Raw genomic sequence first — 26249 nt, forward strand, 5'->3', positions numbered from 1 at the left:
CTAAAGTTGGATCGTTGTTTTTCATTCATCTTGGGGTTTTAGATCTATTTGGTCATGCAAGCAATCCTAAACGTCCAAATGGAATGAAAAACAATGCTTGTCGTTAGCCATTTGAAAGTGGCTGATAAATTTCGTACCATTATCTTAAGGTTTTCAATACGTTTTCAGTTTAACATTTTCAGTGGGCAGTAAAATCAAGGACTAAAGAAGTGAATAGTGTATGGGTAAATACCTCTGTGTGCTATGTACATACAAATATCATGCTCATTGTCCCAACAACCCAAAGAGGGCCCCACACGTAGTTCGACTGGTTCTGCAACGCACAGTGTGTAACGACAGTGGCAAGCATGGAGGAGGCAACTTCGCGAAAGAAGACAAGCGGCAAAGACGAACGTGCAAAAATGGTGGATCTGCAGACAACAAGTGCGAAGACACTTATTAGAGACACTATTAACGGTATGATTTTCGGAATAGGAATCATTTCTAACTGACATGCTCACATAATGAGCCACCTATAGAGGGGACATCACTGAAACTAGGAAGTTGGACGACTGAACACATAACAGCGAAGGCAGGTAACTCTGCCCGTGGCTGTCTTTCAGTTATTAAATGTGAGATTGAGTCTTTAGGAGACGGGGGATCGTCACTTTCATATTTTTAGTAATTTTAGTGTTCCGACTAACAGTCATTCATAGAACAGATGGAATGGCGTTAAAGGTTATACAAAGGTTTAAGAAACAATACTAACAGTAACCGGGAGCGATTGGTTCCTAGTCGTGCAGTGAAGACATGCCACCACACCATACATATCAGGTTGGGGAAACCTACCGATCGGCCTATATAATAGGCCAAACGGGATAAAATAGGACGTTCCGCCTATTTTGCTCTAGGCCGATTGGCCTTTAATTATGATATTTATCAAATAAATTTAAAGTGGTGCATTTCCGCATGAGGATATTAACATCATTCAAGTTTTGATGTCCTCAGGTTTTCATTCAAACCCTTTTTGAGTATTTTTGATTGAGTATATTAATGACATAGATATTCAGTTTTAGTTTTCAAAATGAAAATCTGTGCAAAATTGTGTTCTTAAATGAAACATCTTTTCCTGAACATTATATAAATTTCCATTTTGTCCAAAAACTTAATTTTTTCAAGCTAACGAGGTCCATTAACTATTCATTTCTATGATCATATACAACCATTTCCGTGCGGAAATTGATAGTTTGTGAAATAATAATAATAATGGTCAAATATAGCCCGATCGGCCTATAGAAAAATATATGGTTTCCCCAACCTGCATATAGCGGTTCTATTGAGAGTAGCAAATGACCTCGCCTAGTTGAACACTACCGAGCAACAGTTGGCCCAAAAGCCTGTTGCTCTCGTTCATTTTTCGTTGAACGTCACTGATTACTAGTATATCAACCGAGCGGATCATTACAGAAATGTCAATATTTCGCGCATCATTGAATTAGCTCACGCTGATGAACATCAACAAATACGACTTCAATGACAACTGACGATTACCTTTCACAGATGAACACAGCCAAGCTAGCTATTGTTCATTTCCTGATGCAAGTCAGTAGATATATGACATATGATTATGTCAATCTTGCAGAGAGTTACAGAACTCTCAGTATGAATCCAATGATACGCACGCAAGCACGCACGCACACACACACACACACATGTATATGCATGCTAATGTTGCTAGACACAATTGGAAATGTTTTTATTGATGCCTGTCATTGCAAGCTGACTCATGTCAATAATTTTTGTTAATAATATACTAGAATACATGTATATGGTCTCTGGTCTCTCCAACACGTACATTAATCAATCTACATTACATCAGGACATTCAATGCCTTATATGACATTTTTTTTTACTGCAATCCATACCCATATGGTGCAGGAGTCCCATCTGTAACAGACTTTCCACGATCGAAGTGCTCTGCCTTTATCAGCTGACGAAAGTCAACAAGTACAACTTCAGCATGTTCACTCCTTCACTGAACATGAAATAAATCTCCATCTGTATCACTCTGTTGACTAATTAGTCCCAGACATTAATGTCTCGGGCGGTGGGGTAGCCTAGTGGTTAAAGTGTTCGCTTGTCATGCTGAAGACCCGGGTTTGATTCCCCACATGGGTACAATGTGTGAAGCACATTCTGGTGTCCCCTGCCGTGATATTGCAAGAATATTCCTAAAAGCAGGGTATAACTAATTAGTCCCAGACATTAATGTCTGGGGCGGTGGGGTAGCCTAGTGGTTAAAGTGTTCGCTTGTCATGCCAAAGACCCGGGTTTGATTCCCCACATGGGTACAATGTGGAAAGCACATTCTGGTCACCCCTGCCGTGATATTGCAAGAATATTCCTAAAAGCAGTGTATAACTAAACTCACTCACTCATTAATGTCTTATGATGTGTGCTGAGACAATATAGACTTGCCAAATCATTCACGATTTGTTGGCTATTTCCAATGTATGGACTTTAAACTAGTTATGAACCAATGAGTATTATTTAAACTTGCCTATGAAGTTTTGAACACAGACATCAGATTCATTGCATCATGATATAAGTAGGTTGTTTCGAAAAACACTTTACTGAACAAAGTGAACAATCTTGCTGGCAATCTACCAGATCAAAACAGCTAATTAAAAATGTTTCAAACATTTGTTGTCAGATGTTGGAATTAATGTATAAGTCTCTATTGTCTTTTTGACATCCAACCAGACTTTGAAATTAGCACGATTAGCAAGTTCGATTCCCGAAATGGGTACAAAGTGTGAAACCCATTTCTGGTGTCTCCCCACCATGATATTGCTAAAAGCAACTAAACTCACTGTTTCAAAAGTTTAACAGCCTAATTTCATATATTAGTAAGATTTTTAATGTCCTTGCAGATTTTGTTGTCTTTATTTGGGCTGTTACGAATTGAACTTACTGAAAGACACTTGAAAAGACTTGAGGTAGACTAGTAGCTATATTCAAGAGCTTAAATATTCAAAATGCTGCCTTGGGTCTTATTCGACAATGAGTTATCAAAGTCAAAGTGTTCTCAAAGGCTAAGACCTGTGAAGGTCCGGGTTAGAATTGATCTTCACTAACCCATGCTTGTCATAAGAGGCGACTAACGGGATTGGGCGGTCAGGCTCGCTGACTTGGTTGACACATGTCATCAGTTCCCAATTGCGCAGATCGATGCTCATGCTGTTGATCACTGGATTGTCTGGTCCATACTCGATTATTTACAGACCGCTGCCATATAGCTGGAATATTTGATGAGTGAGGCGTAAAACTAAACTCACTCACTCACTCACTCAAATTCTGATATTTGAGTCCACGGCAAATGCTCATAAACAGTCCCAAGTCAGAAAGTCCAATTTTCCATCAAGATCAAGATGTTATTGATAATGTTTTTGCTTTTGGGTGTTGATTTCACCAATAATATCTTGATCTGTGTGGAAGAGAAAACAGCTTCAATGATTTTTTTGTTATATAACTGAATTCAGTGTTAAACTACCAGAAAATTTATTAAGAAAATATTGAAATATACCCATCTTTGTTAAAAAGCAATTAATTTTTCGAAATCCAAGATAAATCCCTGTATAGAAAATTCCAGATAGTGCCCTACATGTTTATCCTATAGTCTGTTTGATTTCATTTCAGTCCGATGAATTGCTCACTAACACATGACCTAATTAATCCAACAAAATCAAAATCTGCAGTCACAAGAAATCGACAGACCAACTCTGATGATTTGTCTCATAATTTTGGACACCCGAATAAAAAGTTGTTTAACAAACGATCATTATTTTGTTGTCACTTTTCGCCTTTTTGTACGAGGGGGGACCACTTGCTGGTAGAACAGCCAGGTGTGCAAGTTGCACGTGTGAAATAGTGGTGTTCGATTAATTGAAATAATCGAAGATTGGTCGTAGTGACCAAACGACCAAGCAATTGATCACATTTACTCATAATCGAACACAAACGATTTTGGAACTACTGTTTTAGTCTTTGAAACACTTGACGATGGAACATATCTTGAAGTTGTCAGGGCCTGAAAACTTGTTTAATTCTTAGAAAACTCACTTCACTAACTGAAAAGTCATGACTGAAATTATTTCCGGAAGACTCCAATAAGTTCATGTTCATGATATATTAGTTATCACTTTAAGAAGCGAGTTGCATCATGTTATACTTATCTGCAATAACAACCTGGATAGGAAAATCTGAAAAATGACGCTAACCAATTTTTTCAATGATTGTTCATTGGTAATGAAGCAATCATCAATTGTGAGATTTCAGCCAATTCCCAACACTAGTGTGAAATTGAAATTTCACTGCACACACTTGTCGATTACCTGGCTGTTTTACCAGCAAGTGGTCCCCCTCGTAAAAAATAGCGAAAAGTGACAACAAAATAATGATCGTTTGTTTGACAACTTTTTCATTCGTGTGTCCAAAAGTATGAGACAAGTCATCAGAGTTGGTCTGTCGATTTCATGTGACTGTGCAAAATTTGGTTTTGTTGCAATTATTAGATTTTGTGTTAGTGAGCAATTCCTCAGTCTCAAGTCTCAAATGAAATCAAACAGACTGTAGTCTAACAGTCAGCTGAGTGGAAGGGGAATAATGACTCGGGGACTATGAGACAAAGGTGTACCCAGGCAGGGCACACAGTCAGTCGCGGGCAGTCGGGCGTGAAAAAATTGCTGATATGTCATATCGTGTTACAGGAGTTGTCATGTGCTGTTTGTTATGTTCCAATCCCCCTAACTTCAGTTTGATGCTAAGTATACATGTAGAAATTGTATGTCAGTATGTTGGCATACTTGCTCAAATGACTGTTCACCTGCTGCTAAAACAAAATATCCAGCTGGTTTTACTTTCTACTTTAAGTGAGTGAGTGAGTTTAGTTTTACGCCACACTCAGCAATTTTCCAGCTAAATGGCGGCAGTCTGTAAATAATCGAAGTCTGGACCAGACAATCCAGTGATCAACAGCATGAGCATCAATCTGTGCAATTGGGAACCGATGGACGTGTCAACCAAGTCAGCGAGCCTGACCACCCGATCCCGTTAGTTACCTCTTACTACAAGCATGGGTTACTGAAGATCAATATTCTAGCCCGGTCCTTCACGGGTTTCTACTTTTAAGTGTAAAAGTAAATATATATATTAGGGTAACCATGGTAACTATGGTTATTTCACATGAGCAGGATATATTGGTATTCAGGGGATGAATTAGTCTGTCACAGTCCCTGACCCTCCATATTTTCCCTACTGCCTTGCCCACCTTGCAATGCTAAAGCCCTAAATGAAGCAAGTCTAGATTTCCATCTCACTTGAGCTCCTTTTCAATTTAAATGGGTTTATTTGTTACCATCAAAGTTATATATATATATTCAGGAACTAAGCATTAGTCTAGGGATCAAATTAAATTGTGCAGTTTTAGGTTAATGTAACTTAACAAGTGTCATGATCCTAATCAGGGCTCCAGATAAGGGTCGTATCGGCGTATGTACGGATAAAAATATGCAAGATACGGTAGGAAATAATTTAGAAAGCGTAGCAGATACGCACCACAGCAATGGTGTACGGTCTTAGAATCATTTACAGACGTATTTATCTGAAAAAGTATTGTTTTATTGTTTATTGACCTGTTTACACAAGAGTAGCAATGTTGTGGTGCATATATGAAACGAAACACAAGATTACTGATACGCCATTAATTTCCATTCAGTACTCTAAATGTACTCTTAAGGTTTTCCAGTACTCCTATATTGAATAAATAAGGAGTATGTACTCCTGATCATGAAAAGTTATCTGGAGCCCTGCTAATGTAGACTAACGCTTAGTCTCTGAATATACACAATTTTGATAGAAACAAACAATTCATTATAAATTGAAAAGGGCCCTGGTGAGGAGGGAGATCCTGAACCAGAGGAAGTTCAGACCTGTATTAGTTAGGACTTTAGCATTACAGAAAAGGTTTGGCAGAAGGGTATATAATGCGGTTCACGGACTGTGAGACAGACTAGATATTAATGGCTAGAGTGAACAGACTAGATCTTAATGGAGAGAGTAAAGATTCAGGTGGTCCCTGAATATGAACATGAACACAAAATCTCAAGGGCCCAAGTACCCCACGTTCTCCCATCTTAAACTGCTACACTGGTATTTCTTAAAAGACTAAGCATATTTTGTTATTGTTTCCAGGTTTTGTGTTCTGGAGCTTGTTCCAGGGACTGGCTCCTATGATCTGGTTCTACCCTCTCAATGAGCTGGAGATATCAGGATACGAAGCCTTTGCGGCCGTGTGGTTCTGTCCCATATTCTGCATCATCCCCGGCTTCCTGTGCCTGATACAGAACCGATGGGTCCTTGGTCTGCTGCGGCTGGTGTGTGTGGGGTGCCTGGCATCCTTTCAGATGTCAACAACGCTGTCACGGTTGGTGGTGCTAGCTGTCGGATCAGGAACAGCTACACTGGTGATGGCAGCCCTGCTGTTCAGCCCAAGTACAAGGATCAGGTATATGAGCTAATATTCACTAGGTCCCATGGGGGAAATGAAGTGTGATATCACTCAACTGGTCACTGATTGGTTGAAAGAAGGCTTTATTAGCATGTGATGAAAACATTTTATGCTTAACTATGATTCTCAAAATTTAAACCTTATAACTAAACCATCACCCGTATCTCTTTATCATCAAATTTATCTCTTGATGCAATAAATGTTTTGGTGGTTTGCTACTTAAAATTCATCAAACGCTGCTATATTGAAAGTTAATCTGATGAGATTGATCATTTGTAAATCATACGCTATAATTTATTGTCTAAAATATTTTGTCTATTGTTGGTATTTGTCAGGTCCCAGTTCTACTGGAGCTTGATGTTGGGAATGTTTGCCTATCTATCCAGTCGGATATGGCTAACATCATTTGTTCCCACCTGGTGGTCAACTTCAACAAACACCGCAGTTATCTCCCTTGGCGCTATTGCTGCACTTGATCAGATTGTCTCAGGTAATTATGAGAAGGCACTTTTGAAAACACCTGTAAATAATATTTGGAAGGAAATTATCAATAAACACTGGTCATCAACATGGTCGAGATGAAAACTGATACCATACTGCAGGGACAGTGTAGCTTGTTTCTAGTAATATTTACAACAGTAGTAATAAGTCCATTAAAGGGCACTGGAGTCCATTCACCATGGTGCTACAGTATTTTTACCACAGTCAGTTGATCAATGTGCACTTGTCGGTTTCATTCTCAGCTTCATAAGGATGATTCAACCCATCAGTATATACACTAGTATTTGTACCATATATAACTGGAAATTGTTGGCGTCTCAGACTGATCTACACCATCTGTTTCTTACTTTTAGGTGATGACAAAATCGAAGATGGCTCGAAGCGTTTAACCAGAGCAGATCGGCCATATTGGATCCCAGCATCCCTTGCGTTTGGCAGTCTGTTGTATGTGACACACGCCTGTTTTGGGGAGGTGTCACTCATACTCAGATGGGTGGTCAAAGGCTACCCTGACCCTGGCCCAATGCCTTATCCATGGGGGTGAGTGTCGTGCAACTGTAACTATGGTAACCATGGTTGCCAGTGTTACACTTTCAGATTTGCTGTTTGGTATTTTTTTTTAAACATATCATGTAAAAAACATTTCTCTGCCCTTTACCCTGAAACAGCACACAACTGATAATTTTCCAAATATTGATACATGGTGTTTTGTAGTTAAACTTGGCACTGAGGAACTGAGAAAACGTCAGTTTTTCAGCTGTCATTTTGCCCATAGAAATAGCCTTGTATAGATATTATATTTGTCTGTCTGCAGGGGCCTTGTACTGCTGAGTCTTGCATTTGGCACCTACATGTCACAGTGTCACCATGTCTCCAATACCACCTGGTGGTGGGTGTGTGGCCTCCTCAGTTTCTTGCGATGTACTTCCTGCCCAGGTGGATGGGTTTTGGAGGTGAGAAAGTGAATTTCTTACTGTTGAAGCTAAACCTTGTTCTGTAGGTATGGAGACATTGTATCCAAAGAGGTGTAGCCTAGTGGTTAAAGGGTCTGCACATCGTCATACCGAATACCCAGTTTCGATTCCCCACATGGGTACAATGTGTGAAGACCATTTCTGGTGTCCCCCGCCGTGATATCGCTGGAATGTTGCTAAAAGCGTGTCACTCACTCACTCCAAAGTGTGATTGTGTAAATGTAAAGACATTTCTTTGAAATATTTAGAAAATGAAATCCTTTTCTTAAGAACCATGGATCACATGGTGTAAACATTGTGGGGATATAATGCACATGAGCAGGTAACAGTTTGCTCAAGGCAATCACAGTTTGATAAGATGATCATGGGTTTGAATTCCAGATTGGTTGCTTGGTTTGTCTGCACCATACACATAGTCCTGGGCTTCACTGAAGTATTTGGGCTGCAGGGTATGCGCTCGTTATGCTAATGACCTGGGTTCGATTCCCCACATGGATACAAAGTGTGAAGCCCATTTCTGGTGTCCACAGCCATGATATTGCTGGAATATTGCTAAAAGCTGCGTAAAACCATGCTCTGCTCAAAATTGACATGCCTTAATGTAACTCACTCACAGTTCAAGGCAGGATAAACACTCTCACTCACTCAAAGTCAAAATCAAAGATCTTTATTATGCATGAAGGCCACCGGACCATATACATATAACATATGTACAATCAAAATATATTGGAAACATGATGTAAAACAATTAAGAGTTTAACAAAGTCTGTCTCTTTTTATAAGCAGTATATATGAATTTGCATAGATTTGATAATGCTTCATTTGAAGGAGAAGTTAGCAGGTTTTTGAATATAAATATATTTGGAATGTGGTTGTAAATATGTGGAAAATAATAGAATCTTTCTTCAGAATAATATTTGCATACTAAAAGAAAATGGAATTCATCCTCTATACCGAGTTTACAGACAGGACATGTGCGTAGAGATACATCAATATTTAACCATCTTCCTTCATTTATTTTTAATCGTAATAGGCCTGATAAACCCTCGGACTCACTCACTCACTCACTCACTGAACCCCCTCACAACCTGAAACACTATGATACAACTAAAAGGCTGTTCAAAGCTGCCATCAGCCATGCAAACCCAACTAATTGTCTTACATTGTAGCTCCGATAAAATTAGGAATGTATCATGAATATTTTATGGGATATTTCTGTAGTTAAAGCTGAGTTTCTTTAAATATTTTCATTTGTTTCATGATATTTTCAGGTGGCCTGGTTTTGGCGGTGTACGTAATGTCTGTCTGGCCGAAAATATTTGACCAGATGTCTGGTTGCCCTGCAACAAGCCTCACACTTGCTATGATTGTGTATGTTGCCGAAGTATTATTTGGTGTGTGGACAGTAGCTTACAACTTTGTCCTGGGGCGTGTACACCAGGGAGCACACTGATTGGCTGATTGGATTTGTCATGGTGATGATCCTCTTTGGACTATATTCAGGTGTGTCTTTTGACCTTTTGGATGTCAGTGAGACGGTCAGTAAAATATCAGTATTTTGTAAGATGATGTCACTGTAAGATAATGTCACTATCCTCCTTCTGCCTAACAGAACAGCCTCCTTAGAAATTCTGTCTTAGTATTAGCCCCCAACAACCAAAACGATGGGATGATCAGTAGTGGTGTAACTATACAATGAGGCCACAATACGAGGAGTATCCCCATAATATCAATACAATACGATCTATATCCTCATACTGTATTTCTATGTCATTTTATAAGTTCATATCTCTCCCTATTGTGCTTGTGAATCACAACCCGAATCATTCTTTACCAGGATCCGGTTGTATCATTGCTTCATTAACTAATGTCAACATTAAACCCTAATGATACATTAAATCCTTAATGCATCATTAGTAATGGCATCATTAAAAACGGTTGTATCAAGCACTTATTAGCGTATCATTATCTAATGATGTCTTAATGTAAATATTTTCATTAAACTCGGGGATTCCCCTAAATATTTCCCACAATTCCGCAACATAAACACGTAAGCGTTCTTGGTCTTCTGTCAAAATGGCATCTTTACGGCTAAACCTCGGAACAAAAACAATAATTTCAACTGCTGTGAAGAAACACATCTAAAGAATTCTGAAACGTCGCCGATAAACCTAGAATTGGTTGGGATGTTTTGGAAAATACACCGAACACAAACACCAAAGTGAGCTTTCTGCCAAATTGATAGTGTTTACAAATGTATTAAGGCGGATCATAGGGCGCCTATTACAATGTATTATATTTCATATTCAGTTGTGACAAATGCATCGCTGAATTCTCATACATTTTAGAATCAACTTACAAATGGTCTTTGTCACTAAAACCAAGTGTCTAGAAAAGAACGGAAACATATTGGGTGTGAAAACGGAGCGTTGTGCTCATAACACAGCGTTTGCTAGAAAAGTAAACAAAGCGAAAATCAGATTTTATACTGGGCAGCATTTTCTCAAGTTTTTGGACATCAGTTTGTCTATTCGTAGCATGCATGAGCTCAAAACGTTTATATTATGCACGGAAAGAGTATCGTAGCAAGAACTAGAAAAAATTAAAAAACAGATACAATGCAGAAATTTGATATATTCATATGAAAGTTCTGTGCAGTGTGACGCCATGCCAGACGCAAATAATCATGGAGGCAATTATCAGCATTTCTGACTTTTTCAATGAAACAATATATAAACAAATAACCATAGGCAGATAGTCAGAATGTTTCCGATTACTTACGTCATACATTTATGGACAAAGGTTCCCTCGCAATATCGTGGGCACCCATATCCACGAAGCTGCCATTTCATGAGAAATCGGTCATCTGTAGTGATGTCATACGTCAACATTGTTGGACATATGTGGAAATTTCTTTGAGGTGAAGGTCGGTTGAATTGGAGTAAACACAATCATATTGTCCTACGGATTAAATTTTTAGTATTAATGTATACTTTGCGTATCGTTCACATATGGTTTCATGAAACTAATTTCATTATCAACAATTAGTATTTTAAACTTTAGTAAAACTGACATAATAAATAAAGATGATTTATGAATTTCATGAAATGCATATATGCACACATATTTAAAGGATATGTCTTGTTCATTGAATTTGTTTATGTTGTTTTATAGACAAAACAATGGCATATAATCATTGGCCAGGTGCGCGTTTGTCACAAATGTTTTGAGTACCATTGTTTTCGATAATTCTGTGAACAAAACATCACGAAAAAATAGTGTCCTTATTCACAGCAAATTCTCTCCAAGTGATCTAAGGTACAATCACTTAGGTTTTAACTGTTTACATGATCTGGGTTTCAAGTTTCTTGTCAGTTATTGAAAGAGACTGAAACTACTTCAATTTGTTTGTATTTCATATGAACTCCACAATTTCATTTGGGAAATTGCTTCGAATGACATAATTCAAGGAATGACATAATTCAATAGATTGCAAAAAACTGCAATGCTATAGTACGGTATGTTGTAATAGATTATCACTATCGCAGTAGTTGTTTCCCCACAATAGTTGCCCCTAATGGTATCGTGAGCCTTGTAACGTGAGCCTTGTATCGTGATACAAAATACAATTATGCTGTTTCGTTACACAAGTGATGATCAAGCTATGTGACTGGATTTTGTCACTGCACAAGTTTCATGATTAGAATATCTGTGTACAGAGTGAAGAAAACAGAATTTGGCATTTCAAGTATAAAGACCAATGAATCCAGAGTTGTGACATCCTTGTGAAATCTTTTATATTTGTGTTGTCTTTCAGGTGGTAAAATAACAGAAAGCAGAGCTGCCTTTGTCACCATCAACAAAACAAAGATGCCATCTACATCGCATAGTATTTGTGAGAACATTTCGACACTTCATATTTGATTCAGTATCTTGCAGAAATATTTGTTTTCCAAACAATTAGTAATATGATGAAACTGTAAGTGATATTAATGTTGCGATGATCTTATGACCTGCTCAAGACATTTTTTCATGACTTAGACCCCATAGTCTTTTTTCTAAAAGGAATAAGACATAATAAAATTAAAAGGCCTTCTTTTGCTTTTAAGGAACAGTTTAGATGATAATCCAGTTAATCATTATGCTCCACCATATTGGAACAGGTTCATCCATCAGTCTGTCTGTCCTTCTGTACCTAACCGCCTCCGTGGTGTAGTGGTTAGAGCGTCCGCCCGGAGAGCGGAAGGGCGCGGGTTCGATCCCCGACCGCGTCATACCAAAAGACGTTAAAATATGGTACTTGTTGGTCCCTGCCTGGCGCTCGGCATTAATGGGTACAACAAGGACTGGTCGGCTCAGAGTCAGTATAATGTGTCTGAGTGGGGTATTCATGCATCACTGCGGCATGGTATCTCAGTGGGCTAGCACTATAAAACCAACTTAGTCTTGGCTAGTACAAGCAGCCGCACATACACATACACACGCATGCACGTCGTCATATGAGCGAAATATTCTCAAGCACGTCGTTAAACCCAATTTCACCTCACCTCACCTTCTGTACCTCCACTTCTCAATGGTGACAGGTTTTCTCAAAAACTATTGAAGTCAAAGAATTGAAACTTTTGACCCTGATGTTCACAATCACAAAAGAAGTCAAGAATTAATGTTTTGTATTCATTCTTGCAGTTAAGGCCCTTGATCCATGTTATTTTACTAAGTACAAGTTTCTGCAATAAGGACAATAGTTCTTTGAAACCAGTCAAGTTTTATGAATGAGCCTTTCAAGATAATCTATGAGATACTTATCCAGACTGTGTACGAAAGTGGGTTGTGTAAAGTATTTTGAGTTTTATCCCTTCCCCCATGCTTAGATTTTTGTACATCTCGTTTGCAGTGCACACTTATTTTTATCAGTGTTGAGGTAAACACCTCAAATTTTAATTTGCATATACAGGTATATTAAGACTGTTTTCTTGTTTATACTGACTTGAGGTTTATATTATCATTGATACACTAAATTAACATCCCAATATGCTTCATGAGGAGATATTGATGAGATGTCATTGCCAAGATGATGTAACAATCAATTCACATCACAAGTCTAGCTGCCCTGCCTAGCAGGTTTGCTGTAACCTTTAGACTCAAGACATTCAAAAGACTTTTAGACTCTGGTATTAAAACAGAAAATTCTTGGTCTTGGCCTATAGTTTGTTACATAATTGTTTGTTTTTGTATATTCCAGTGTTAATTCTCCTAGTCTTGGCTGGCCTGGGAGGCTTGGGTGCAAGATATAACCCTCGTCAGTTCGACCATGCACCCAAGGTAAGCATTTCTTGAAGGGAGGTAACTCCAAAATCTCTGTTACTGGATGCCTGGTTCCAGTTGAGCTGTGACACCTGAAATAGAGCTCTTAACAGTTTCATATTTAGAAACCATTGGAAAAGTGGATGGACATCAATCCACTGTTAAATATTGAACCATATTGATTGGCAATGAAACATTTTCATGATTTCATCAGTTCTTTATGGGACACTTTTTGAATTTCATTACCAAGTTATTAAAATTCTTCAGGACATTTTCGAAGACAGACAGTCTCTGAGTTCTTGAAAATAAATTGATTTAAAATCCTGTTCATTTAAATAAATTCAAGGTTCTCATGATAATATTTGCCTGTGTCTTGTAATTATTCACCTCCCTATGTGTGCTGCAGACTGCCCCTCGTGAATTTACGGCCGCCATCTGGACGTACCACTTTGGGTATGACAACAAGGGCTGGCCCAGCCTGGAGAGAGGGGCCCAGTTACTCAGTGATACAGGTAACACCTCCGGGGTATATCTAGACCTCCGGGGTATATCTGGGCCTCCGGGGTATATCTGGGCCTCCGGGGTATATCTGGGTTATATCTGGGCCTCCGGGGTATATCTGGGCCTCCGGGGTATATCTGGACCTCCGGGGTATATCTGGACCTCAGGTATATCTGGACCTCGGGTATATCTGGACCTCAGAGGTATATCTAGACCTCAGAGGTATATCTGGACCTCCGGGTATATCTGGTATCTGGGGTATATCTGGACCTCGGGTATATCTGGACCTATCTCTGGTATATCTGGACCTCAGAGGTATATCTAGACCTCAGAGGTATATCTGGACCTCCGGGGTATATCTGGGCCTCTGGGGTATATCTGGACCTCCGGGGTATATCTGGACCTCAGGTATATCTGGACCTCGGGTATATCTGGACCTCAGAGGTATATCTAGACCTCAGAGGTATATCTGGACCTCCGGGGTATATCTGGGCCTCCGGGGTATATCTGGACCTCGGGTATATCTGGGTTATATCTGGACCTCAGAGGTATATCTGGACCTCGGGTATATCTGGGCCTCCGGGGTATATCTGGACCTCGGGTATATCTAGACCTCAGAGGTATATCTGGACCTCGGGTATATCTGGGTTATATCTGGACCTCGGGTACATCTGGGTTATATCTGGACCTCCGGGGTATATCTGGACCTCAGGTATATCTAGACCTCAGAGGTATATCTGGACCTCGGGTATATCTGGGTTATATCTGGACCTCCGGGTATATCTGGACCTCCGGGGTATATCTGGACCTCAGAGGTATATCTGGACCTCGGGTACATCTAGGTTATATCTGGACCTCAGTTGTATATCTGGACCTCCGGGGTATATCTGGACCTCAGAGGTATATCTGGACCTCGGGTACATCTGGGTTATATCTGGACCTCAGTTGTATATCTGGACCTCCGGGGTATATCTGGACCTCGGATATTCTGGGTTATATCTGGACCTCAGAGGCCAATGTTTGGTCCGAAGTCTGTAGCAGATGTCTGTAACAATTCTCAAGCCTTGAGTTACAGATTTCCAAATTCATGTTATAAAGTAATAACTAAACAACAACAAAAAAGAAAAGATTCATATCTCGATGAGATCATCAGAACCTATAAAATAGTAGACAGGACTGCTGTCAATCCCTTTCACCTGGTTTGATCATGTGTAACTATGTATGACATTCTGCTTGTGTCAGGTGCGGACTTCATCACACTGCTGGAGAGTGACGCATCAAAGCCGTTCCTAGGCAACAATGACCTAGGGATGTGGCTTGGAGAGAGGCTGGGGATGTATGTTGACTTCGGAGTGTCCACTAAAGACCACACATGGGGGTGAGAACGTTGCCTTTCTTGTGCTGTTGTGTCATTAGATATATTACAGTTTTCAATGTCACCATTCAATATTCAGGTCTGACGGAGGAGGGGTTCAGCTGCTCATGAAGTTGTAATTCATCAAGAGGAACACTTTTTATGGATGACAATTTCTATATTGCAATAGATGCTTCATCATACCAGCTTCTATGCCACTTGAAGAGGAGACACTGTAATTCAGTGTATGCAGATCATCTCTCAAGGTGTCAGAACCTTGGATCTTGGGTTCAAATCCGCCAATTGTTTCTTGGTTTGTCTGCACCATACTCATGCACTTAGTTTTTGCCAGGTTGTAATCATTTGGATCTCCTCCAACATCCTGGGATATAACTGAAATACAATTTGAGCAATGTTAAATAACTAACTATTACAGACTTGGTGTTTTGGGAGGTTGTTCATACCATTTGTTGGTATTATGAAGCTTCAACCTGCAGACTTCTGTTTTCCTGGATTTTCAGTGCACATTGCTGAGGTGTTCATGTAAAGCAAGTTTCTTTATATTTCTCCCCAGGAATTTGATTCTGTCAAGAAGTATCCTATTGTGAAGTCTACCCATCATCTGCTTCCATCCCCCCATGGTTAGTATTAGATTATTTTTCTTTCTTATTTTTAAAATGACAATGAAATGAATATATGTTTTTGAAATAAAACTCATTTTTACTCCGTACTTACAATTTTTACTAATGCAGACTTGTTACGTCACTATATGGCTGGAATAATGCCGATGTGACGTAAAGCCCAACTCAACTCAACTCAACTAGTTAGTATTAGATTAAGACATCATATATTCATACAACTGTCAATATTATAATGAGGTCTTTCCCAGATAGCATTCGAACGTTGGCCCAACGTTGGCAAGGTTGGCAAAACCATTGACAACGTTGGGCCAACGTCTGAATGCTATCTGGGTTGTTCTCTCTACCACCAAACAAAGATCTGTGACAGCCTGTTTTTGATTCATGTCAGAACAATTTTTCATCTGACCAATCAGAACCAGGCTCTCCAGATTGGGAAAGTGACAGTTGTAATGTTTTCTATCATGCTTCCTATAAAAGTGGGTGAGTGAGTGTGGTTTTATGCCACTTTTAGCAATTTTCCAGCATTATCATGGCGGGGGACACCAGAAATGGGTTTCACAAATTGTACCCATGGAGAGAATCGAACCTGGGTCTTCGGCGTGATGAGCAAATGCTTTAACCACTAGGCTATCCCACCGCCCTTCTAAAAGGTTAAGATGGGTTATTCCCAAGGACAGTGTTGAATGTATGACTCCGTCACTCACAGTTGGGTGCACATTCACCTTCTCTCACTATCCTAAACTTGGTCCAACTGTATAGATATGCTGTGGATAAATATCTTCCTTTTTTATAATATTTTGTTTGGATTGTGACTTGTCCAGGTGAGCTTGCTCCGGCCATCACAGCCACAGTCAACTACACCGGTAGACTTGTTGACTTCGTTGTGACACACATGGGCAACGACCGCGATATGCTGGACAGAGAGCTTCAGGCAAAATTTCTTTCAGATGAACTACATAATGCGTATGTATTCAGTTGTATAGTCCAGCAAACATAATTTTGAAATCTTCCCTAAATTTTAGAGTTTGAAATTTGATCCACATTGCTCAATCAAATGCATTCTAATACTGATTTGGACACACTGTGCCATATTAATATTTCTTCTTCAATACAACTTCTAAAACATTGACCAGTGACTTTGGTCAACTGAATCTTGCTGATGCATTGCTGATAATGTACAAATACGCAATAAGTAAATTCCCGTTCAACATTACACTACGATAAGAATGTCAGTCATAGGAGGAACTGCAACTATTTTGTCTGTATGTGCTGAAACGCTTTGTTCTTCTCAGATTTCTGTTTAAAAATATACAGAACCGTAACCTAAATTCGTGGATAACCCTTGGATCGCGGAAATGATTATGCCAGCTCGTAAATTAAGTCTCGACTGACGTCACAAAGCGGTACTTTTGATGTACATACAATGCCACGCCTCGCTGACAAAAAAGTTCGAATCTCTGCATTACACGCAAGTACACTAAATGTAATTGTCCAGCATTAAGATAAATAGCCCCAGATCACTAATACCACCATTGCCAAATTTTATTTTTACAAAATGTCAAGTGAAAAAGATACCGTTAGCTCCAACCTTCTCACTTCTCGTTGTCTGCTTTTCTTGGTGTCAATACTTACTGTAGTGGGATGTCGTACACAGTGATATAAAGTAACCGACTACGTAATCCACGAAACAAGGTGACGTCACATTTTGTGGGCAAATGAATGGGTGATTGCAAATGGCTTCCTTAAACAAACGTTTCATTCACGAGTGGAATATTAGGCGTTTTCAATTTGCTGAATCAATGAATAAAATAATCAGTGCGTGTACAAAATGAAATCATGCATTTAAAATATGAATTCCGCTGCACTTCCCTTATATCCACGAATCAAGGTTACGAGAGTGTACTGTGATATTATCCAGTGAGAATCCTGCTGTGTTCCTGGGATATGTGACATCTCAGCCAAGGAGTCGAGATTACTTCCAGCTCATCAACCATGGAGAGGTCAAGGACATTGATGAGACTGATCAGGACCGGTGGTGTGAATACATCATGTATAAAGGGTTAATAAGGTGATTAATCTGAGCTGTGGTGTGAATACATCATATATAAAGGGTTAATAAGGTGATTGATCAGAGCTGTAGTGTGAATACATCATGTTTAAAGGGTTAATAAGGTGATTGATCAGAGCTGTAGTGTGAATACATCATGTATAAAGGGTTAATAAGGTGATTGATCAGAGCTGTAGTGTGAATACATCATGTATAAAGGGTTAATAAGGTGATTGATCAGGACCCATAGTTTTAATACATCATGTATAAAGGGTTAATGAGGTGATTGATCAGAGCTGTAGTGTGAATACATCATGTATAAAGGGTTAATAAGGTGATTGATCAGAGCTGTAGTGTGAATACATCATGTATAAAGGGTTAATAAGGTGATTGATCAGGACCCATAGTTTTAATAAATCATGTATAAAGGGTTAATGAGGTGATTGATCAGAGCTGTGGTGTGAATACATCATGTATAAAGGGTTAATGAGGTGATTGATCAGAGCTGTGGTGTGTGAATACATCATGTATAAAGGGTTAATGAGGTGATTGATCAGAGCTGTAGTGTGAAAACATCATGTATAAAGGGTTAATAAGGTGATTGATCAGAGCTGTAGTGTGAATACATCATGTATAAAGGGTTAATAAGGTGATTGATCAGGACCCATAGTTTTAATACATCATGTATAAAGGGTTAATGAGGTGATTGATCAGAGCTGTGGTGTGAATACATCATGTATAAAGGGTTAATGAGGTGATTGATCAGAGCTGTGGTGTGAATACATCATGTATAAAGGGTTAATGAGGTGATTGATCAGAGCTGTAGTGTGAAAACATCATGTATAAAGGGTTAATAAGGTGATTGATCTGAGCTGTGGGGGGAATACATCATGTATAAAGGGTTAATAAGGTGATTGATCTGAGCTGTGGTGTGAATACATCATGTATAAAGGGTTAATGAGGTGATTGATCAGAGCTGTGGTGTGAATACATCATGTATAAAGGGTTAATAAGGTGATTGATCAGAGCTGTAGTGTGAATACATCATGTATAAAGGGTTAATAAGGTGATTGATCAGGACCCATAGTTTTAATACATCATGTATAAAGGGTTAATGAGGTGATTGATCAGAGCTGTGGTGTGAATACATCATGTATAAAGGGTTAATAAGGTGATTGATCAGAGCTGTGGTGTGAATACATCATGTATAAAGGGTTAATGAGGTGATTGATCAGAGCTGTGGTGTGAATACATCATGTATAAAGGGTTAATAAGGTGATTGATCAGGACGGATAGTGTGAATATATCACGTATAAAGGGTTAATAAGGCATTTAGAAGTGGTTGACAGGTTATATAAGATGACTTATCCAGACTGTCGGTGTGAATACATCATGTATAAAGGGTTAATAAGGCATTTAGAAGTGGTTGACAGGTTATAGAAGATGACCTATCCAGACTGTTGGTGTGAATACATCATGTATAAAGGGTTAATAAGGCATTTAGAAGTGGTTGACAGGTTATAGAAGATGACTTATCCAGACTGTTGGTGTGAATACATCACATATAAAGGGTTAATAAGGCATTTAGAAGTGGTTGACAGGTTATATAAGATGACTTATCCAGACTGTTGGTGTGAATACATCATGTATAAAGGGTTAATAAGGCATTTAGAAGTGGTTGACAGGTTATAGAAGATGACTTATCCAGACTGTTGGTGTGAATACATCATGTATAAAGGGTTAATAAGGCATTTAGAAGTGGTTGACAGGTTATAGAAGATGACTTGTCCAGACTGTTGGTGTGAATACATCACATATAAAGGGTTAATAAGGCATTTAGAAGTGGTTGACAGGTTATAGAAGATGACTTATCCAGACTGTTGGTGTGAATACATCATGTATAAAGGGTTAATAAGGCATTTAGAAGTGGTTGACAGGTTATAGAAGATGACTTATCCAGACTGTTGGTGTGAATACATCATGTATAAAGGGTTAATAAGGCATTAAGAAGTGGTTGACAGGATATATAAGATGACCTATCCAGACTGTTGGTGTGAATACATCATGTATAAAGGGTTAATAAGGCATTTAGAAGTGGTTGACAGGTTATATAAGATGACTTATCCAGACTGTTGGCGTGAATACATCATGTATAAAGGGTTAATAAGGCATTTAGAAGTGGTTGACAGGTTATATAAGATGACTTATCCAGACTGTTGGTGTGAATGCATCATGTATAAAGGGTTAATAAGGCATTTAGAAGTGGTTGACAGGTTATATAAGATGACTTATCCAGACTGTTGGCGTGAATACATCATGTATAAAGGGTTAATAAGGCATTTAGAAGTGGTTGACAGGTTATATAAGATGACTTATCCAGACTGTTGGTGTGAATACATCATGTATAAAGGGTTAATAAGGCATTTAGAAGTGGCTGACAGGTTATATAAGATGACTTATCCAGACTGTTGGCGTGAATACATCATGTATAAAGGGTTAATAAGGCATTTAGAAGTGGTTGACAGGTTATATAAGATGAATTATCCAGACTGTTGGTGTGAATACATCATGTATTAAGGGTTAATAAGGCATTTAGAAGTGGCTGACAGGTTATATAAGATGACTTATCCAGACTGTTGGTGTGAATGCATCACATCTGAAGTATTAATATGGTAACTGAACCAGACAGGTATTGTGAATACAAATGTATAAATTGCTAGTAAGGTGACTGATCAGAAATGGTGTAAATATGTTATATGTAAAGGGTTAATAGTGAGTGAATGAGTTAAGTTTTACGCTGCTTTTAACCAAATTCCAGCTATATCAGGGCGGGGGACACCAGAAATGGGCTTTACACATTGTACCCATTTGGGGGAATCGAACCCGGGTCTTCGGCATGACGAGCGAACGCTTTAACCACTAGGCTACCCCACCACCCAAAGGGTTAATAAGGTGGCTGATCAGAAATGGTGTAAATATGTTATATGTAAAGGGTTAATAAGGTGGCTGATCAGGACTGCGGATTTCAATACCTGAATCACTTCTAATTTGATGATTGCAGACTGGGATACGCTCGGATCACACATGGCGGCCTGAGTGATACCGAGGTCCAGGTAGCAAGGTTCCGTATCCCTGACAACCCTAAAAAATATTCCGACCATTCCAAGACATCCAATGATGGAAGTAAGGTGGACAAGAGGATACGGTTCAATTCCAAGTAAGGACTCTGTGTTGCTATTTCATAGAAAGATAGTATAAATCAAGCATATGTTGTATTGTTTCAACATTCTGAGTGGAATATTCCTCATCAAGACAGACCCTTTCATTGATATAAAAGATTATGTAAAGTTAATGTCAGACAGTCAGTGATTGTTTTCTACACAGGAAGTATATAAGGCTGGAACCATCACTGGCACTGTTCTTGGATTCCACTCTCTTGGTTATACAGGCATCCCTCGCCATAATGCGGGTCTTGGGGTCCATGGATGACCCCCCACGTTATTAGACACCCCGCGTTATAGTAACGATTACATAACGCGGAACAAAGGCCAATTAAAATCGTATTTTCCATGAACATAACAAAACAGCTATTTCGTATTTTGTGCCCAGTCAAAACTATATCGTATTGTTGGAGGTGAAAAAAACAACAACTTTGTAAATGTCATGTAAAGCTAATGTACTATAAGATATTCAATTGCTAAAAGTTATTCAACTCTCATAATGTCAGTGTTTGTTTGTTTGTTTGTTTGTTTATTGCCACCCCCGGCATTGTGACGACAGTCTGTCAATTATCAAGTCCCGACAGACAGTCCAGTAACTGACTATTGATCTACCGGTACACAGTTGGCATACAGTGACATGCACCAATCAGGACAGTGACACTGGCCCCTGAATCCAGTGAATCCCTAGAGTCATCTTTTCTAACAGGCATAGTTCACTGGATCAGTTCTATCCAGGATCTGACCCCCTCCGTGGTGTAGTGGTTAGAGCGTCCGCCCGGAGAGCGGAAGGTCGCGGGTTCGATCCCCGACCGCTTCATACCAAAAGACGTTAAAATATGGTACTTGTTAGTCCGTGCCTGGCACTCGGCATTAATGGGTACAACAAGGACTGGTCGGATCGGGAGTCAGTATAATGTGTCTGAGTGGGCTATTCATGCTTCACTGCAGCATGGTATCTCAGTGGGCTAGCACTATAAAACCAGCTTAAGTCTGGGCTAGTACAAATAGCCGCACATACACATACACACGCATGCACGTCGTCATATGAGTGAAATATTCTCCAGCGCGACGTTAAACCCAATTTCACCTCACATCTATCCAGGATCTTCATGGGGCCTGACTTTAGCCAATTCTTTACGATCTCATCCTCTCACTATCAACCATTAGTGTGATGGATTGAGGCTTGATTTTGAACAGGCAGCCTCCTAAAGCTGCAATATTGTTGATGTATTATATTTAATGCCAGTTCACTCCCTCACTTCAATCGACCTGTGAAGATCCGGGGGATAGAATTGATCTTCAGTAACCCATGCTTGTCGTCAGAGGCGACTAACGCGATCGGGGGCTCGCTGACTTGGTATGCCAATTGCGTAGATCAATGCTCATGCTGTTGATCACTGGATTGTCTGGTCCAGACTGGATTATTTACAGACTGCTGCCATATAGCTGGAATATTGCTGAGTGCGGCATAAAACTAAACTCACTCACCTCACTTCAATCATGATTTCTTCTGTTCCAGGTTTGGCTCTTACCATGCTGGCCATGGGTATTTCAACGGACATGGTTTCCACATGAGTACTCCCAAGTATTTCCTACCTTGAATAATGTCCCACCCTGAAGTATAGCCCATCTTGAAGTATGGCCCACCATGAAATACACTTTACAGGAGGATTTTGAGATGGTTTTACTGCTTACACACATGCATTACGAGTAATCAGTGTTGTGAACCATTGAGTGAAGTAGTAAAGTGTGATGAGTTCACACCTAGCACTAGTTTGTGAATCTTAGACTTACTGCATAGTTGTCTGGTAGACAGTATCTCCTAGCTGATGATTTTACACAAATCAATAGTTTCTGAGTCTTAGACAGGTAATGCTCATTTGTCTGGAGGATCTTCAAGCTGATGATTTTACACTAGTTCTCTATTAGTTATTAGCACATAATGCATAACTCGCCCATGCAAGATACTGCAGTATAATATTTTTAGGGCAATATTACACTAGTGTAATACCGCTAGATGTATGACGTCATAATGGTTTCCAGTTATGATGTCACAATGCTACTACCTCTGTCACAATGGTATTAGACCTTGCTTGACTTGCGGAAAGCTGAGAGTCATCACACTGTAGGCAGTTTCTATCAGTTTATGTTGGAGAGTGATAAACAGAAAACTAAACTTACTTCCGTGAAATACCATTTTTATTACACTCATGAAATATTTTGTATCAAACTCGCTTTCGTTTGTTTGATACCAATTCATTAAGTCATTCGAGAGAGAGAGAGTTTGAGAGACAGAGAGAGAGAGAGAGAGAGAGAGACTGGGTTGTTGATGTTCCATTGTTGTATTCTGAGGCGAGCAAAATAGGACCTTGTTCAATACAACTGTTTATTTACATATTATCATAATAGTTATGTTGTTGGTTGTAATTTCATGAAAATGTTCCAGTTCAGTCATTTCAAGGATGTGTTTTAAACATATGAACTGTTTGGTATTTGATAATGACATGTATGGGAAGTGTATGAATCTGGTGCTGTTTACATCATGTTATTCCTAGCAAAATGTGTGAATGTTGAATGGAAATTTCCTAGCTGACTGTCATTCATGGTATTGACAGAAAGAAAATTCAAGTTTGCCTCACGGCCTCATGATTATCAATCAGCCATTGATTATATTGTATTCACTTTTCTTATATCATGCCAATTTGTCAGAAACACAGATTATATGTTAGTCAGGCCAGACCAATTAATTTTCTTGTTTTACGGATCCGCCTGTCATAAATGTTCAAGAATAAGAAAAAAAATATAAATGAATTTTGCCCGCTCAAACAATAAAATTCTAATGTTTTTATTGATAAAAAATGTAAACTTACATATATTTTTTGTTTTTGTTTTTTTGCCCCATATGCACTTCATAAATTGCCAAAAGTAAAATACTTCTAGTATTTCAAAGGAATATTACTTTGACTGGTGATTTCCTCCTGTCTTTAGGTTTCCTGAGGACAAAAGTCTGTAAAACAAGAAATAAAATTGGTCTGGCCTCACCATGATAGGTTGAAGCATCATTGAAAAAATAATAAGTGAGCTACAGTACCCTGTACAACTATTTCTAATACTTCAGTGCTTGTACCTTGGCCATAAGGTTGTTGTGAGAGTTCGGGACATAAACATTCTCAATATAGTTGCCTTGTATGAGATTTTGAACCAAAGGCGCAGTGTGAGGATAAATTGAGGACAGTTAAATCCCCAGGTAATCCAGTACTACATTGAAAACACTCTGTGTGTATGTCCATTCTACCGTAACAAAACTTAATGCAGACTCTTTGAGAGAAGAGTTTAATGTTTTGAGTTGGTATTTTATGTGAAGGACACCTGGTTGGTTGGTTTGTTGTTTAACACCGCACTAAGCAATATCCTAGCTATATGGCGGCGGTCTGTAAATAATTGAGTCTGGACCAGACAATCCAGTGACCAACAGCATGAGCATCAACCTACGCAATTTGGACACGATGACATGTGTCAACCAGGACAGCGAGACTCACCACCTGATCCCGTTAGTTCCTCTTACGACAAGCATGGATTACTGAAGGGCATACAGACAATATCCTTTATACAACGTGTGACTTAAAACATGCATAATGTTAACATTTTTGTACTAATTGTACTAATTAAGATGTGTTACACGGCAAACTTCGCATGGCAATATAAATGTACAAATCCATGAAGAGTCTTTCAGGATTTAGTTCTGTACTGCATGTCACCATTAAGATGTCACAATGTATATTGTGTCGCAATAGATATGACATCACAGTTGTGACGGAACACCAAACTTCAATCCCTCTGATCTTGATACAAATGAAGCCGGGCTCCAAGCTTTCCGATGTTTGTGTCAACTTTGTGTCATCGGGTCCTGCGGTGTCATTATGAACACCTGTTCGTTAAGATTGTAATATGTGCTTCATTGGTTTGTGTTTAGGCCTTCCAAGATACAGTTTGGTTATGTATGTTGATTATGTAATTTGTGTGGCAGTATACTTGTAGCAGTGGTCAACATGACTGGTGTAAGTGATCTTTGTTTGCTTAACGCCGCACTCTGCAATATTCCAGTTTACATGGTTTTGGTATTGGTTATATGTACGACATAAAATATGTAACATTATACACTGATTGACATTCAGTAATAAAGATGTTGCTTCACAGAACATTTGGTTTTCTGTATGCAACTTAATCAGGAATGTGGCAGAATCTAGCATAGTTGTTAAAGCGTTTGCTCCACAAACGGAAGGCCCAGGTTCTATTCCCGGTTACTATGTGTGATGCCTATTTTACTGTGAGATCCTATGATCATGCTGGAATATTGCTAAATCGTAAACCACATATACTCGCTCGCTCACACAGTTAATCCTGGAGCCGCCATATAGCTGGACTATTGCTGAGTGCGGCGTAAAACATAACTTACTCAGTTAAACCTCGAGATACTGGAGAAAGCTGAATAGAAATTCAGAAACAGCACCATGAGTAAATATTGGTATGTACGGAAGAATCGTATCTCGCACTGCTTCTTGAACCTTATCCCTATTGTATACATGAATGTAGAGGATGGCTACACAACCACATGGCAATTATATTACAACGTATGGGGCGGTGGGGTAGCCTAATGGTTAAAGCGTTGGCTCGTCACGCCGAAGACCCGGGTTCGAATCCCCACATGGGCACAATGTGTGAAACCCATTTCTGGTGTCCCCCCGCCGTGATGTTGCTCGAATATTGCTAAAAGCGGCGTAAAGCCAAACTCAGTCAGTCAGTATTACAACGTATTATACACAGGGATACATTTTGGCTGCTGTTTGACCACTAATCCCACCGATTATTGCTGCACTGTGTGAAGAACACTGACAGAGAAACCAGGCAAAAGCGAGAAATGATTTAACTAATACCCTACACCTAGTGACCAGCAACTCAAATCAACGTGTACATATTGTAGAAACCCAAAATACAATGACAATTTTACGACAATCTATGTTTTTAAATACTGTAATAAGATATCTGTAATGCCGACAACTGTATAGAATTGCATATAACCGCTCTTAACAGTTTGTAAAAGTGCCACAGTACAATAAAAGTAACAGCTAAATGTCTGACTGCATTTGATATTTTGTTTC

General features: G+C 39.1%; 1 protein-coding gene across 1 annotated transcript; it reads left to right on the forward strand.

Annotated features, from left to right (window-relative positions):
• The first annotated feature begins 321 nt into the window (after window positions 1–321).
• Window positions 322–25289, forward strand: LOC124271034 (PGAP2-interacting protein-like). Its single transcript, XM_046706130.1, is given in 18 exon segments — window positions 322–456; window positions 6232–6544; window positions 6883–7037; window positions 7402–7588; window positions 7863–7960; window positions 7963–8001; window positions 9294–9444; window positions 9446–9525; window positions 11840–11917; window positions 13265–13344; window positions 13733–13838; window positions 15070–15205; window positions 15756–15771; window positions 15774–15822; window positions 16644–16785; window positions 17741–17890; window positions 20931–21086; window positions 22610–25289. Coding segments are annotated over 18 exon segments (2127 nt in total). The 5' UTR covers window positions 322–347; the 3' UTR covers window positions 22692–25289.
• The last annotated feature ends 960 nt before the right edge of the window (window positions 25290–26249 follow it).

This window comes from Haliotis rubra, unplaced genomic scaffold (genome assembly GCF_003918875.1).
Source record: "Haliotis rubra isolate DU_JTF1 unplaced genomic scaffold, ASM391887v1 Scf1, whole genome shotgun sequence".
Taxonomy (NCBI): Eukaryota; Metazoa; Mollusca; class Gastropoda; order Lepetellida; family Haliotidae; genus Haliotis; species Haliotis rubra.